The sequence below is a fragment of the Poeciliopsis prolifica genome, unplaced genomic scaffold (genome assembly GCF_027474105.1).
Source record: "Poeciliopsis prolifica strain line A6 unplaced genomic scaffold, Auburn_PproV2 SCAFFOLD212, whole genome shotgun sequence".
NCBI lineage: Eukaryota > Metazoa > Chordata > Actinopteri > Cyprinodontiformes > Poeciliidae > Poeciliopsis > Poeciliopsis prolifica.
The window spans coordinates 87,211-101,526 of NW_026562587.1; the positions used below are offsets into that span (position 1 = coordinate 87,211).

General features: G+C 42.5%; 1 protein-coding gene across 2 annotated transcripts; it reads right to left on the bottom strand.

Moving 5' to 3' along the window:
* Positions 1-1,790: 1,790 nt before the first annotated feature.
* LOC129356964 (high affinity copper uptake protein 1-like) lies at positions 1,791-9,199 on the bottom strand. Of its 2 annotated transcripts, none has more exons than XM_055026498.1 (6): positions 9,136-9,199; positions 8,491-8,679; positions 3,724-3,842; positions 3,556-3,628; positions 3,311-3,479; positions 1,791-2,791 (listed from the first exon to the last, which is right to left on the bottom strand). In XM_055026498.1, the coding sequence occupies exons 3-6, from the start codon at positions 3,835-3,837 to the stop codon at positions 2,590-2,592; spliced, it is 558 nt and encodes a 185-aa protein (XP_054882473.1). In that variant the 5' UTR covers positions 3,838-3,842; positions 8,491-8,679; positions 9,136-9,199; the 3' UTR covers positions 1,791-2,589. The 2 variants fall into 2 exon arrangements, with proteins under 2 accessions (XP_054882473.1, XP_054882472.1); XM_055026497.1 differs by lacking the exon at positions 9,136-9,199 and adding an exon at positions 4,678-4,717.
* Between the last annotated feature and the right edge of the window lie 5,117 nt (positions 9,200-14,316).

The following is a 14,316-nucleotide window of genomic DNA, read 5'->3' on the forward strand; positions in this document are numbered from 1 at the left end:
ATCCTCTTAAAGATGGCGTCTCTGAGAAAGTCTTTAAAGATACAGGAAGTGTTTTCTGCAAAGTGGAGCTAAATGTCCAGGAACGACACCAGGAATTTAAAATTTGCCAGTTTCAACAGGTTGGCCATCGAGAGAAACTGGAATCACTTTCAGGTTTTGTTTAGCTAATTTAATTACCTCTACATCCTTCAGAAAATGAAAAGGTGTTTGGTGAGGGAATTTATTTGTTATGGTTCCAGTAATGCCAGAATTAATACTAATAATAAAGACTTTCTGCTATTCTGATTTAATAATGTAATGATATTAGTTGTGTTACCACCCCACGCCACTAGAAGCAGTATCAAGCCCAAAAGATGCGACTCAGGAGCAGATTCAGAAGAACACAGAAAGCTACAGATTCAGTTAAAAATTGTGAGCTGAAGTAAATAATAGAGAGAAGATCAAATATATGCTGAGAGTGAAAATTCTTCCTAAAGGTGAAAATATATCACAGATTTCAAAGGAAAATAAAAATGCGAGACATGGATAATATAGGAAATAGCGCCCCCTTCACTTCCGGAGTGCAACGGTCCTTTTCCATATGTCAGACTGACAGCGGTCTGTCCCTCCCCTCCCTGTTGCTGCAGCAGGTGGAGTTGCATCAACCTGTCCTACCTTGTGGTAATGCGCATATCGATCTTCATACTGCCTTCATCTGGATGCTTATAATTAATATGATATTTATTATGTTTATTGCCAGTCTCCTCAGGCTGACGTGAAGGTCCACAGATGGTTCCGACGGTCCAGCCAGAACCTCCAATCTGGTTAACTGGACCAGAACACAGCAGAGCAGAACTGGAAGCACTAATATTCATCCTGTCTGAGTCACAAGAACCAGAACCTCATTTAGCTAACATAAAACCCAACAGACTGAATGTTGGACCAGATCATCGAGGTTCTGTTGGTTCTGTCTGAACGTTCTCTTTTAAACCCGACCTCATTTTTGAGCAACGGAGAAAAGAAGTAGAACAGTTCAGAGGAACCACTCCGACCTCCTGCTGACTCGGATCATTTCCCCCAGAGCCGATACCGATTCAGAACTAACCCTAACCCACCGGTTCTGGATCCGGTCTTGTGTCTCCTCCGCTGAACAGGTCGGGTCTGGCTGAGGACTTTCAGGTTCAACCATAATCTGTGTGCGTGAAATGCGACTTACAAAAACCAGTTTTCTGATCTTTTTCTCACTTTTCCTCATTAAAATGAATAAAAAATAAATATTTTCCAGAGCTAAATCTTCTTCCAATCATCTCTCCTGGGAGTTGACCTGAATTTACATTTAATTAAATAAAAAATACTTTATTAGTTCCAAGGGGAAATTGAATGTTGTAACTCATACATTTGGATTCTTCAGTGTTGCTGCTGTTGGCAGGAAGAATCTCCTGTAGCAGTCTGTACTGCAGTGACCCTGAAGAAGCCTCTGACTGAAGACACTGATGAACACGACGTTCAGGGTCGGCCATCATTTTCTTGATTCTATGAAGAATCCCTCTTTGCATGATTATCACCAAAGTTTCCACAGTCACAACCAGAACAGAACCAGATCAGAACCAGAACAGAACAGAACCAGATCAGAACCAGAACAGAACCAGATCAGAACCAGAACAGAACCAGCCTTCCTTATCAGGCTGTTGAGCCTTCAAGAAGCTGGAAAACAAAATGGCGGCTCTGGTAGAAACTCCGATTCTCCAAAAGTTCCGACCAGTTCTGCTGGTTCAGACCCAGTGTGGTTCTGAACAGACAAACTCTGGGACTCTGCTTCAGGTTGAGTTTATTGGTTCCAGCTTCAAACAGTAAAAGTTTTCTTCACAACATTAAACATCACACAGACGACCTTTAACCTCTTCACTTCATCAGCTGGCGTAGGGGGCGCTGTTGAGGCCAAACAGGTCAACTTCTGATCAGTAAACTTTGATCAATGAAAAGTAACGACATGAATCACAGAGGTGAACATGACCTCACATTTAGTGTTTTAATGTGCTTTCCCTCCATCTTTGCCCCCCTCCTTCAGGTACAGCAGCCAATCAGAGGCTCCCTGAGCAGCACTGACGCCTCATTAACATCCCTGCAATCTCATTGGTCCACATTTAGCTCCGCCCACCTCAGTAATAAAAACAGCAGCTCAATAATTGATCCTTACTTGACTAAAACTACAACACTGAGGCCTGTCCGCGTCCATGGCATCAGGCAGCATGGAGGCCGTCAGGTAAGGCAGTGGCGGCGGCTGCAAGGCCGATGGCGGCGCCAGAAAAATTATCAGAAGATTATCTTTAAAATAAGATTCACTGTAAAAATTTACTTGATCTTTATCTGAAAAATGTAAACAGGAATTAAAAAGAGAATAAACGTGACTGGGTGGAGCTAGTCTATCCTGTCTGGTGATTGGTTGGTGGCTCTGCTACCCACCTGCTAGCTACGGTTGCCATGGCACTAAAACAAACATGTGATCCTCAGGTAATCTGCGCTCTGATTGGCTAAGAAAACTTAATCGCTAACCTACAGTATGATCGGACGTCACCATTGCGATGGCTACCGTGGTAAAGGTGAAGCTAGCTAGTGGCAGTGCTCCGTGATGTCCACCACCACCGCCTTCTGCCAGCTGAACAGGAAGTAGCCCATGCCGGCGCCGGCCGCCACGGCGATGCACAGGTAGGCGTTGTAGGTCATGAAGACGAGCATCAGGACGTAGCTCACCACCACCTGGACGATGTGCAGCGCCGTCTGCAGGAAGTGGGCGGGGCTTAGCATCCGCTGCCTGGGGGAGAGGAGAGCAGTTTGCTAGGAGCAGGACAGAACAGGAAACTGCTGCAGCAGGGGGTGGAGCTTCATGCTGACCTCATATTACTCTGAAAGAAGCCCCGCCTCCTAACGCATTGGTGAGGACTAATCCCCACCCCATAACTAATGTGCGTGGGCTCTTTGAAGATCTATTGGAATGACAATATCCTGTACATTTTATTTCAGCGTTATTCCATCTAAATCGTCTCAGTGCTGCCATCCGGTGGTCACACGGCCACACACTCTGCTGGCTGGAACTGCAGGCGATGCCATGATGATCAAGGGGGAGGGGCTAATGGCCACCAGGGCTGCTCAGGGCGCAGATCTCCATGCAGAGCAGGGCGCCCCCTACTGGCCCAACAGCACCAGAACCTGCTGGGTTACCTGCATGTGGATCCTTAGAGAACAGGCTCCGCCCCCTTGAGGACTTCCTGTTTGTCACTGAGCTGACAGGAAACATAACACCGCTCTCTCTCTCTCTCAGTGTGTCTCTCACCCCACCGTCTTGTGCGTCTCCATCAGCATGGTGCCGTCGGCTCCAGGTAGAGGCATGGAGTTGTAGCGGACGTTCACCTGGCTGCGCCGCAGCAGGATCTCCCTGCCGATCTTCAGGCCCTCGTAGAGAACGGCCAATAGGAACACTCCGACGCAGGCACCGAACATCTCTGATTGGACGACAGGAGGGGGCGGGGTTAGTGCCGGGACAGACAGGAAGTGGTGTTGGGTGGAAAGGATACTTGCCTCCAGGTGAGTTGATGACCAGTTGGGCGAACAGCAGCTCCACGTTCTGGTAGCCGAAGTAGAAGGTCATCGCCTAGGCAACCAGAAGAATCATGTGACCCCAGCAGTGACCCCAGCAGTGACCCCAGCAGTGACCCCAGCAGTGACCCCAGCAGTGACTTGACTCACCATGCTGTGGCCGGCGTGGCCGCCGCCGTCGCCGCCATGTTGGTGTACGGTGGTGGTGCTGATGCTGGGATGGACGTGGTCCGTTGCCATGGCACTGTGGTTCATGTGATCCATGGTTGCTAGGAAACAGACATCATCAGTTCACTGCAGCGCCCCCCAGAGCGCGGTACTGCAGATGGTTCTGATGGACCGGCCCGGTTTGGAGTCAAGGCGACAGGACCGGGAGCACCTGACTGCAGGTGAACTCACCTGTGCAGCGCTCTCTCTCTCTCTCTCTCTCTCTCTCTCTCTCTCTCTCTCTCTCTCTCTCCTGCACAGAAGGTCGCTCGTCCAGACCGACTCACAGTGACAGCTGATGACATCACAGTCTGCAGGCGTAACTATGGCAACGCCAGTGCCAGATATCCTTCTGTAATCTGATTGGTCGCCGGGCCCCGAGGCCACAGCGGTCAGAACCGACCAATCAGAGCCCATCGATTAGTGCTAATGATGTTAGCGCTAGCAGGAAGGTCAGTGGTTGCCTGTCAGAGTTTTACCTCCACAGAGCCACAGGTTCTGCTGGCTGGACCAGGACCAGAACCAGAACCAGAACCAGAACCCTTCTGGTTTGACATCCACCAGTTGACCAGGCAGGTCAGAACCAATGAGCTTCTGAACAGAACCGGCAGGACACGGACCAGAACCCAGGAAAAAGTCTAGTTCTGTTGGTTCGTCTGAATCTAAACCTAACAACATTCCAGGGAGGAATGTGGGGAAAAAACAGAACCGTCCAGAACCAATTGGAAAATACAAGCTGATTTCCAGAATGACCACTGGAGAACTGGACCCCAAATGAATCACAGAATTGAGCTTCCTGGGACAGAACCAGAACTAGAACTGACCCGGTTTTAGTCAGAATCCAATCCAGTAGAAACACAATGCATTATGGGTAATGAAGTTCCTGCTGAGCCTTACCTGGAGCAGAGAGAGCTGGGCGACCAAGGCACTGAAGACACTGGAGGAGAGAGAGAGGGGCGAGCTTTAAATCAGCACAGACAAACAGCTTCAGCCAATCAGAGGCCAGAATGATCCTATGGCAGCCAATGAGCTGCAGTGGGCGGAACCCCGACTGTTTATGGTTCTACAGCCACAGTGGATCGGCATCAATCATTAATGAACACAGCAGAACCAGAACCAGAACCAGTTTTTGAATAAAAACAAGATCCTGTGTTTCTGTGATGCTCCACTCTGACCCAGTATTGAGCAGAGCAGCGTGACAGCTGCAGCAGGAAAACGTTTCAGATTTAGTTCATAAACATGAACAGAATGAAGAATTACAGTAAGGGATCAAACTGGGTCGGACCGGGTCACAGTGTTCCTGTGGATGGCCACAATAATCAATAAACCAATTAATCATATGAGAAATTGAAACGTCTTCAGTCTGCTGTTTTGGTCTCAACTCGCTCTTATTCTGAAGAATCATTTTGTTTCAAAATTCATTTTTTGATGTTTTGTTTATTAATTTGGACATTTAAATGTCTTCCAGACCCAGAGTTAAATGTTAGACACAATTTAAAGTTTATTGATCTGTATAGTATTACATCAGTTTGAAATGTTTCCTAAACAACAATATTATTGCCACTTAAAGGTCAATTTATCATCCAGCACGGTCTGTCACCATCACTCAGGGGTGGGCACTCCTGGTCCTCGAGGGCCGGTGTCCTGCAACTCTTGGTTGTCTCCCTGATCCAACACACCTGAATGCAGCAGCTGAATCACCTCCTAAATACAATCAAGTTCTCCAGAGTCCTGCTAATGACCTCAGTATTTGACTCAGGTGTGTTGAAGTAGAGATACATCTAAAAGTTGCAGGAGACCCTCCAGGACCTGGAGTGCCCAGCCCTGACTCAGAACCATCATAAGTGATGGTTTGACCCCACATGAACTGGGGTCAAGGTTCATGTGCTGAACCATGTTGAACTTCCTTATAGCGGCGCCGTCTGCAGCCATAAACGTTTAAAAATAACCCAGGAGCCACCAATATGGCCGCCCGACTCTGTCCTCATGTTCCACCCTCATGTTTCACCCTCATGTTTCACCCTCATGTTTCACCCTCATGTTTCACCCTCATGTTTCACCCTCATGTTTCACCCTCATGTTTCACCCTCATGTTTCACCCTCATGTTTTACCCTCATGTTTCACCCTCATGTTTCACCCTCATGTTTCACCCTCATGTTTCACCCTCATGTTTCACCCTCATGTTTTACCCTCATGTTTCACCCTCATGTTTCACCCTCATGTTTCACCCTCATGTTTTACCCTCATGTTTCACCCTCATGTTTCACCCTCATGTTTTACCCTCATATTTCACCCTCATGTTTCACCCTCATGTTTTACCCTCATGTTTCACCCTCATGTTTCACCCTCATGTTTCACCCTCATGTTTCACCCTCATGTTTCACCCTCATGTTTCACCCTCATGTTTTACCCTCATGTTTCACCCTCATGTTTCACCCTCATGTTTCACCCTCATGTTTTACCCTCATGTTTCACCCTCATGTTTCACCCTCATGTTTCACCCTCATGTTTTACCCTCATATTTCACCCTCATGTTTCACCCTCATGTTTCACCCTCATGTTTTACCCTCATATTTCACCCTCATGTTTCACCCTCATGTTTCACCCTCATGTTTTACCCTCATATTTCACCCTCATGTTTCACCCTCATGTTTCATATTCAGAAATATGTGGGAGTGGAGAACCAGCCAGAGTCGGTGCTAGGTTATCACAATGATCAGTCACCATGACACCGCAGATGATATACAGCTCTACATTATGATGCCACCAGGTGACCTTTGACCCCATCCAATCACGGAACAGATAAATGAGTGGATGAGACAACATTTTCTGAACAGAAACAAAAGAGGAACAATCTAACTTTAGATCTAGAGCTGTAAAGCTAGAGCTATTGATCTAGTTAAAAAATCTAGTAAGCTTCAGTTCTTCCTGAGACTGGAGATCAGGCTGACCTCTGACCTCCAGAGCCACGTCAGGCCAGTTCCACAGTGGGCCTTCTAGCAGAACATTTCCAGAACCAGAGACCTAAAGAGAAACTCGTCCAGCTTTGATTCCTGCAGCAGGTCTGATGACAAACCAACGTCCAGAACCTGCAGCTGGAGTTCTGACCAGAACCAGGAGGATGGAGACACCGCCTGGTTCTACACCCCCTGGTTGTATACCGCTGGTTCTACACCACCCGGTTCTACACCACCTGGTTCTACACCACCTGATTCTATACCGCCTGGTTCTAAACTGCCTGGTTCTAAACTGCCTGGTTCTACACCACCCGGTTTTATACCGCTGGTTCTACACCACCCGGTTCTACACCACCTGGTTATACACCACCTGGTTCTACACCACCTGGTTCTACACCACCTGGTTCTATACCGCCTGGTTCTAAACTGCCTGGTTCTACACCACCCGGTTTTATACCGCTGGTTCTACACCACCTGGTTCTACACCACCCAGTTCTACACCACCCGGTTCTACACCGCCTGGTTCTAAACTGCCTGATTCTACACCACCTGGTTCTGAACCACCTGGTTCTACACCACCTGGTTCTACACCACCTGGTTCTACACCACCTGGTTCTATACCGCCTGGTTCTAAACTGCCTGATTCTACACCACCTGGTTCTGAACCACCTGGTTCTACACCACCTGGTTCTACACCACCTGGTTTAAACTGATGCTAGTTTATAAATCACTAAACTGATTACAGATCTGCTACTGGAACCAGAACCAGAACCAGTAAACTGCTGCTGCTATGGATCAGATCAGCAGAGTGTGCTTTGATCATCAGACCAGGTTTTCAGCAGTCGGATCAGAACCAGCGGGGCTCCAGAACCTCCCATTGTTTCAGAGGAACCAGGTGGAGTCTGGACTTCCTGCAGCCCGGCGCCAATGGCCCAGAACAACAAAAAGCCAGAGGCCCGGTCCAACATCAGAAGGGCTCGGCCCGGTTCAGATCTACTGCAGCAGAACCAGGAGGTCACAGACTGGGTCAAAGTTCTGGATTCCTGGAAACAGAGAAAATACAGCAAAGTACTACAGTACTACAGTACTACAGTAGTACCCACCTAACCCTACAGTACTGTAATACTATTCCTATAATACTCCACAGAACTACTGTAGTACAGCACAGTAAGTATAATATGCTATTATACTACAGTAGCTATAGTACTGTATAGTACTACGATTGTACTGTACTATAGTACAGACTAGAACCCCAGGGTTCTACCAGTGAAACTGGGTCACTCTGTTCTTCATCCTCCCGATAACTGACCCATCATCATCATCATCATCATCATCATCATCCTCCTCCTCTCTGAGTTCATGTCCAGCCTCTGGTTCTGGTTTTCCTGTAGACGTTCTGGATAAAAAAACAATCTGCTGTGGTTCTAGTCGGGGTTTGTGGACCATCACAGAGTAAATTGGACCTAACCGGGACAGACTGATGCGGGTCCAGAACCCGCCTCAGAACCATCAAAGGCTGGAAACCAATTAAAGAGCTCGCAGGTGGATTTTCAGCAGCCGAACCGACCTTTGGACCTGGCCGGTTCTGATGATGTAAAAACTTCCTATCTCTCTTATCGGTACCGGAACCAGAACTGTGAGAAAGTTAGAGTTTCATCTGCGGAGTCCGGTTCCGCTGCCCCGGGTCAGACCAGCATGAAGCAGCAGAGGTCACTGGCACACCAGCCGAACCAGAACCAACGCCGAACTCACCTGGAACTGATCCCCGAACTCCTGCTGGGTCTGCTCCCGGGTTCCGAACCGCAAACACGAACCAAAACACGAAACCACCAAAAACAGAGACCGAGGTTTTACTTAAACTTCAGAGCGGAGCCGCTTCCGTCCAATGCGTCATGACGTCACTTTGTGGCGTTTAATCTTCTCCAATGAACAGGGGCGGAGCTAAAGAGGCAGAGAACATATTTTACCCAATTAGAAAGTGATTTGCACTGTAAGGGGCGGGACTACTTTTCGCCACGTCAACGTCCTTCTCTTTCAAGAGAGGTCACGTGATTTTCTACGGCTTGAGTAAAAATATTTTATGGTAAAATAAATAAATAAATGTTGCTGAATAATTCAGTTAAAATTGGTAATAAAAATTATCAGGAAAAAATATATTACAGTTACATTAAATCAAAAATAATTTAGAAGACATCCATCTCTGTTGTTTCCTATGTTTGCTGTGACCTTGATTCCAAATAAAATTATTAATTAATACTTTAACTTTCAGCTAGACATTCTTTTCTGTAAGCGTTATTAAATCAAACGTAGTTCAATGAAAATCTGTGGAGTTGAATTTCAGGTTACTGTCAGACCTGCAGTATCTATGACCTTTAAAACGGTTTATCAGCTGTCTACCTGCTCAGGTGTTCAGGCTGCGGCCACGTGCCGCCGCCTCAGCAGGTTCAGGTCTTATTGCTGTTCCAGCTCAGCTGTTTTTGCTTCCTGCTTCGACCTGTGAGCAAGGAGAGCAGAAAGGGTTTTGGCTGCAGCATGCAGAAAGGGGCGGGGACGGACCACTGTCAGTCTCAGACCTTATATAGAAATGAGACTATTGCATTCCGGAAATGAAGGGGGCGCTATTTTCACAATCACTAATACCTTAAAGAAGCGGGGATAAGAGGTGGATTGGAAGAAGTTTGAGAGGTTTCGCCACTGACATTCGGAACGATATTCATAATGGAACAAGAACAAAGTCAGCAAAAGGTATTTTCTACCTTATTAAAACTTTTTTCACATAGTAAATCAAAACGCTTTTTCTAGATTAGGTTGAAAATATAATTGACAGCTGCAAACGAGTGAAATTCGTAGTTCTTACAGGGGAAGGCTAATTTTAGCATGTAGCATAGCTAATTATTTCCGTGCAGGGCACCATTAGATAAAATCGAAAAGTAGAAAAATGTATAAGTGAGAAATGTATTTTATGCCCCAATTTTTATTTTCATTATACTGATGCACTTATCACTTTGCAACATTGGGATCGGACAGAAAATTGTTCCCGTACTGTCTGAAGACAAATACCGCTGTCCCTTTGCTCATACAGTGCGGAGGAGTCTTAAAGGTACAGAACCACATAGCAACAACTGCTATGGTTCAGCATAATGGTATGTAAAACTACACTTATGAATGTTTATTTTTACATTCTTATCAGTTTTCTAGTGTTTTTATTTTATTTTAAAGGTTAATATTTTTTAAATATGTTTTTGTACACCAATGTTACATTTCTTGAAAGTCTAATATTTTTTTTATAAGCTAACAGCTTTTTTTATAAACTAACAGCTTTTTTTATAAACTAACAGCTTTTTTTATAAGCTAACAGCTTTTTTTTATAAGCTAACAGCTTTTTTTATAAGCTAACAGCTTTTTTTATAAGCTAACAGCTTTTTTTATAAGCTAACAGTTTTTTTTATAAGCTAACAGTTTTTTTTTATAAACTAACAGCTTTTTTTATAAGCTAACAGCTTTTTTTATAAACTAACAGCTTTTTTTATAAGCTAACAGCTTTTTTTATAAGCTAACAGCTTTTTTTATAAGCTAACAGCTTTTTTTTATAAGCTAACAGCTTTTTTTATAAACTAACAGCTTTTTTTATAAACTAACAGCTTTTTTTAGAAGCTAACAGTTTTTTTTATAAGCTAACAGCTTTTTTATAAGCTAACAGCTTTTTTTTATAAACTAACAGCTTTTTTTAGAAGCTAACAGTTTTTTTTTATAAGCTAACAGCTTTTTTTTATAAACTAACAGCTTTTTTAGAAGCTAACAGCTTTTTTTTAGAAGCTAACAGCTTTTTTTATAAGCTAACAGCTTTTTTTAGAAGCTAACAGCTTTTTTTAGAAGCTAACAGCTTTTTTTAGAAGCTAACAGTTTTTTTAGAAGCTAACAGTTTTTTTAGAAGCTAACAGCTGCCATCATAAGTGGGTGTAGAACCCAGAGATGATACTGTAATGATGAGCAGCACTACAATGTATTTTTAGTAACTGTGCAGCAAACTACACATTTAAAAGTAAAAAGTATTTTGTGAAATGGCTATTATTAAGTACTGTTTTACTGATTATAATATTACCCATTTATTTCAGCAGACATTAATAAAAATGAAGTTATGTGCACTGTTAGGTATTTTAGTACAAGACAACAAATTAAGGTTAGAGGAAACCTAACATAAACAACATTTATCGTGTTTTAATTCTTTTATGGATTAAAATGTGATCTTCATTCAGTTAAGTTACTCGCATTATGTTGCATATCAACAAAATTAACTCAAGAGTATAACATTTGGAAAAATAGTCCTAATTATTTTTTTTATCAAAGTTACAGAGTAATTGAGTAAATCTGATTAGTTAATCTTTGGCTGTTCATTTTGTGCAGAACATATATTTGTTATCTGGAAGCCATTAACTGTTAAATCCTACAAAACAGTTACAACAATGTTAAAGAATCTACAGTGATTAATTCAAACATGCCTTTTGTTCTACCAATCATTTGTATATTTCCTGGTGTGTAATAACCTTTTTCTTTTATCTTAGTAGCTATTAGGCTGAGTCCTCACTCTGTTCTGAGTGAGAATGAATCACATCTTGTTTAAACATATCTGCAATGTATAGATGTTTTTTTTTTTTTTTATTCATTTCTTTTTTTAAGATTCATTTATAATCATGTCATAGCCATTCTTCCAGTATGAGTCTTGCATTGCACATGTTTTTTTTATTATTATTATTTTCAGATGCCTTTGATTGCACTGGAAGCTGTTCTCCAGGAGGTGATTCTGGCACAGGGAGGCACATCTTCCCTCACCTTGGCATTGACCTGCAAGTGCTTAGAAGCCATTGTGTCTGACCCAGTTTCAGGAGGAAGACTCACTTTGCTTGGCTAGATGGTAAGGACCTTTGACTTTTTTCACCTAAAACATGTGAAATTAGATTCAACTACATAAAATCAGTTTTTCATCAACAGGTGAGATCAGCTGGGCGACATTTTCAGACTCATGCAAGGCAGAAAACAGGATTCCTTTTGCGGTTGTAAGATGTTCTTCCTGCAACCGGCAACATAAAGACTCTGTGGGCTTCACTGGACATGGAAGATGAGGAGAGTTCCCTTACTACTCTGATGGCACATCTGGACACTGCCCTGAATGCCAGTACTGAATGCTAGGACAATATTAGTTGTTTTCTGTAGTCTTTCACACATTTCAGTTGTCACACATTAGTTGTTTTTTTGTGAAATGCCATTTTAAATAATTTATGCTGAAGCATATTTGCCTTTTGACTTGTTCAGTCATTCGTTTTCATGTGTTATTTCAATATTATGTACATTTTTGAATGTTCCTTTTGTTGTAGCTCAGTTGATTTACATTATTTAGTTTTTAAAGAAATGATGTTATATTGTGGCTGCATTTTGTTGGAGAGAGTAGATCAAATAAAGTAGTTGTAAATATATTGTAACAGTGTTGTTTAGCAATTGGATCACCTTGTTTTAAAAATTTGTAATACATGCTAAGTTAATAACTTGTAATATTTTATATGTGTAAATGTAATGTTTCCTATACTTTTTAAACAATGACTGGAATCATTACAAATGTTCTTTACAAACCTGACATACGGCTAAGTTTGTTTAACAGTCAGAATCAACTGTTGTTTTATAATAAAGCAAGAACATACAGAAACATTGTTTAGTTACAGAGTCATAATCCAAACATAAGACTAAAGGTGAGCTGAGTGAAGGTGGAGACCAGGTGGAGGTGATGGAGGCTCAGGTGAGGAGCAGTTGCACATCAAGCCGGAGTTTGTGAAGGACGGAGGAGATGAGACCGGCGCCGTGATCAGAGGAGACGGTTACAATTTACACATGGATTTAATTTATGTATCCAGTGAATTTATTCAAAAAGGTTTTCATAGAGAAAACCCAACAGCGAATCATTCTCTCTGGCAGTTACCAGCGCAGTGTCTACTGCCGGGGTTCGAAGATCATTTCTTATCAAATGAACTTTCTAAAACCTGCTTTCTGTGAGTCTTTCCAGGTTGAAGCTACATTTAAAGTTTTAAATGAATCACTTTGGGTTTTGCAACAATTGCATATTTAAGGTCTTTGGGGCGCAGTTTATGAATCAATTGCAATTGGTAGAATAGATTTTGAATTTCTAAACAGAATAGTGGGACACCAATCAGTTTAGACATTATGGTAAACAATGATAATAGTCGAGCTTGTTAGAAGTTCTAAAGTCATTCAATTTGTTTGTAAATTATATTCACATTGTGAATAATAAGAAAAATACTTGGCAAATAAACAGAACAAAAGTGTTCTGTGAATGGATGAACCCAGTTGGGCAAAATTGACTAAACGTTTTACCGTTAGTCAACGATTTTGACTATCGGCCTATTTTCCATCTAGTCCTTATTAATAAGGCAAAGGATATTATATTTTAGATTTTAACTTATTTATTTTAAGAGTACCATTCACAACATCAAAATCTATTATTTGAACTTCAACACCAGCAAGTATTTGTTTATATCTGTTTTCTGCGATGGACTGGCGATCTGTCCAGGGTCCCTACAGCAGCTCTCATCACCCACTGCACGATAACCTGAGAGTAAAATCATTGATGGATTGATAAATGTGTCTTAATGTAGTGTACATTTGTCTCTAAAATGTTAATTTATGTTTTATGACTTTTGTTTGGGAAAGTTAGGGTGTAAGGATAGATAAATACATCTCCATAATGATTCCTTACTATTGCTTATTATAGATTGTTTGTTACTGATATAATTTTAACATCCGAAAACAAAGATTTAATAAAGATCTAAAAATAAAAAAGGGACATACCACGTGACAGACATACCACGTGACAGACATACCACGTGACAGATATACCACGTGACATAACACCTGTATGTCATTTCCTTACTGTTTAATTTGTAGTTAATTTGTAATTAATTTTAAATTTTAAAAGTGTTATTGGGTGTTTTGAAAGGCGTTGTCAAATAAAATGCGTTTTATTATAATTATTAAAACACGACTGGTACAGGAAAATGGTGTCACTGGCGCCCTTCATTTCCGGAATGCAATAGTCCCATTTCCATATAAGGTCTGAGACTGACAGTGGTCCGTCCCCGCCCCTTTCCGCATGCTGCAGCCAAGTGTACTTGGAAACATCTGCAGCTCCGCCTGGCGGATCACAGACGAACTGCAGCCTGCAAGGATCCCCTAACCCCTAACCCCTAACCCCTAACCCAGGGTTCGGCAACTTAACATGTTGAAAGAGCCATATTGGACCATAAAACCAAAACTAATCTAGAGCCGCAAAATATGAAAAGCCTCATATCAGGCTAATAGTGAAGGCAAAACAGAATTATCAAAATGACTAAGTGTAAACATAATTAGCATTCATGATCAAATGTTCATCTTCCTGCTGTGCGTCCTGGACGGAATGACGCACCACGTGACTCTGTTGTACGACGGCGCTTTAAGTTTAGCTCCCATTACAAGATTAATGTTTATGTTTCGTTGCATTGATAAAATTAAAGAAATGAAATAAAGAAATCTAAT